A 1,101-nucleotide genomic window follows, 5' to 3' on the forward strand; every position below is an offset into this window, starting at 1 on the left:
AGTTCAGACGTGTGCTCTTCCGATCTCACACACACATATATATATATATGCTTATCGCATGTATTTATAATGCAAGTCTCGATTTTGCAGATTCTGATAGCCAACCGGGGTGAGATAGCATGTCGTATAACGAAAACCGCCAAGAAGCTCGGCGTGAGGACCGTGGCCGTCTACAGCGAGGCTGACAGGAACTCCATGCACGTGGAGCAGGCCGACGAGGCCTACTGCATCGGTCCGGCGCAATCCAGCCAGAGTTACCTGCGACAGGACAAGATCATATCGGTGGCCAAGCGGGCGAAGTGCCAGGCCGTACATCCGGGGTACGGGTTCCTCTCGGAGAACACAGAATTCGCGGAGTTGTGCCAGAAGGAGAACATCATATTCATCGGTCCGCCAGCCAACGCCATAAGAGACATGGGTATAAAGAACACGTCGAAGGCCATCATGACGAGTGCCGGAGTTCCTGTCATAGAGGGTGAATCTCCATCTTGGCAGTTTGTTCTTTCCGTCTCAACGATGTGTGTACGATGAAACTATCCGTCTTTCCGTTATTCTCCATGCACGTTTGCAGGATACCACGGTGAGGATCAGACGAACGAAACGCTGTTGGCGGAGGCCAAGAAGATTGGCTTTCCGTTGATGATCAAGGCCGTGCGCGGCGGCGGCGGGAAGGGCATGAGGATCGCGCGGAGGGAGTCGGATTTCGTCGAGGCGCTGGAATCCGCGAGAACCGAGTCCGAGAAGGCGTTCGGCGACACGGCGGTGCTCCTGGAGAAATACGTCGTCGAGCCCAGGCACGTGGAGGTGCAGATTTTCGCTGACAAACACGGGAACGCCGTTTATCTGTTCGAGAGAGATTGCTCCGTGCAGAGGAGGCATCAGAAAGTGATCGAGGAAGCGCCCGCCGTGCGTGTCTTTTTCCTTACTTTGTTGATGCAGATTTACTTACAAGGGAACCTCGCGAAGTGTCAAATTCTAATTTTAATGAAACTTGGTACACTTTGAGGTCACATAAATAGATGAATTTAGAAATTATCAGTTGGTGCTAAAAAACGGTTTAAAGGGATGAATCCACTTTTANATGTAAATTAATTCTTTTTT

General features: G+C 50.8%; 1 protein-coding gene across 1 annotated transcript in view; it reads left to right on the plus strand.

Annotated features, from left to right (window-relative positions):
• The window catches only part of LOC105462381 (methylcrotonoyl-CoA carboxylase subunit alpha, mitochondrial), a 4,795-nt gene that overhangs the window by 986 nt on the left and 2,708 nt on the right, over positions 1–1,101 (plus strand). Inside the window, exons 4-5 of the mRNA XM_011708917.1 lie at positions 91–475; positions 572–906. Of these exons, the coding sequence (XP_011707219.1) occupies positions 91–475; positions 572–906 (720 nt within the window). The remainder of the gene's footprint in view (positions 1–90; positions 476–571; positions 907–1,101) is intronic.

Source organism: Wasmannia auropunctata, unplaced genomic scaffold (genome assembly GCF_000956235.1).
Source record: "Wasmannia auropunctata unplaced genomic scaffold, wasmannia.A_1.0 LD336099.1, whole genome shotgun sequence".
In the NCBI taxonomy this organism is placed as follows: Eukaryota; Metazoa; Arthropoda; class Insecta; order Hymenoptera; family Formicidae; genus Wasmannia; species Wasmannia auropunctata.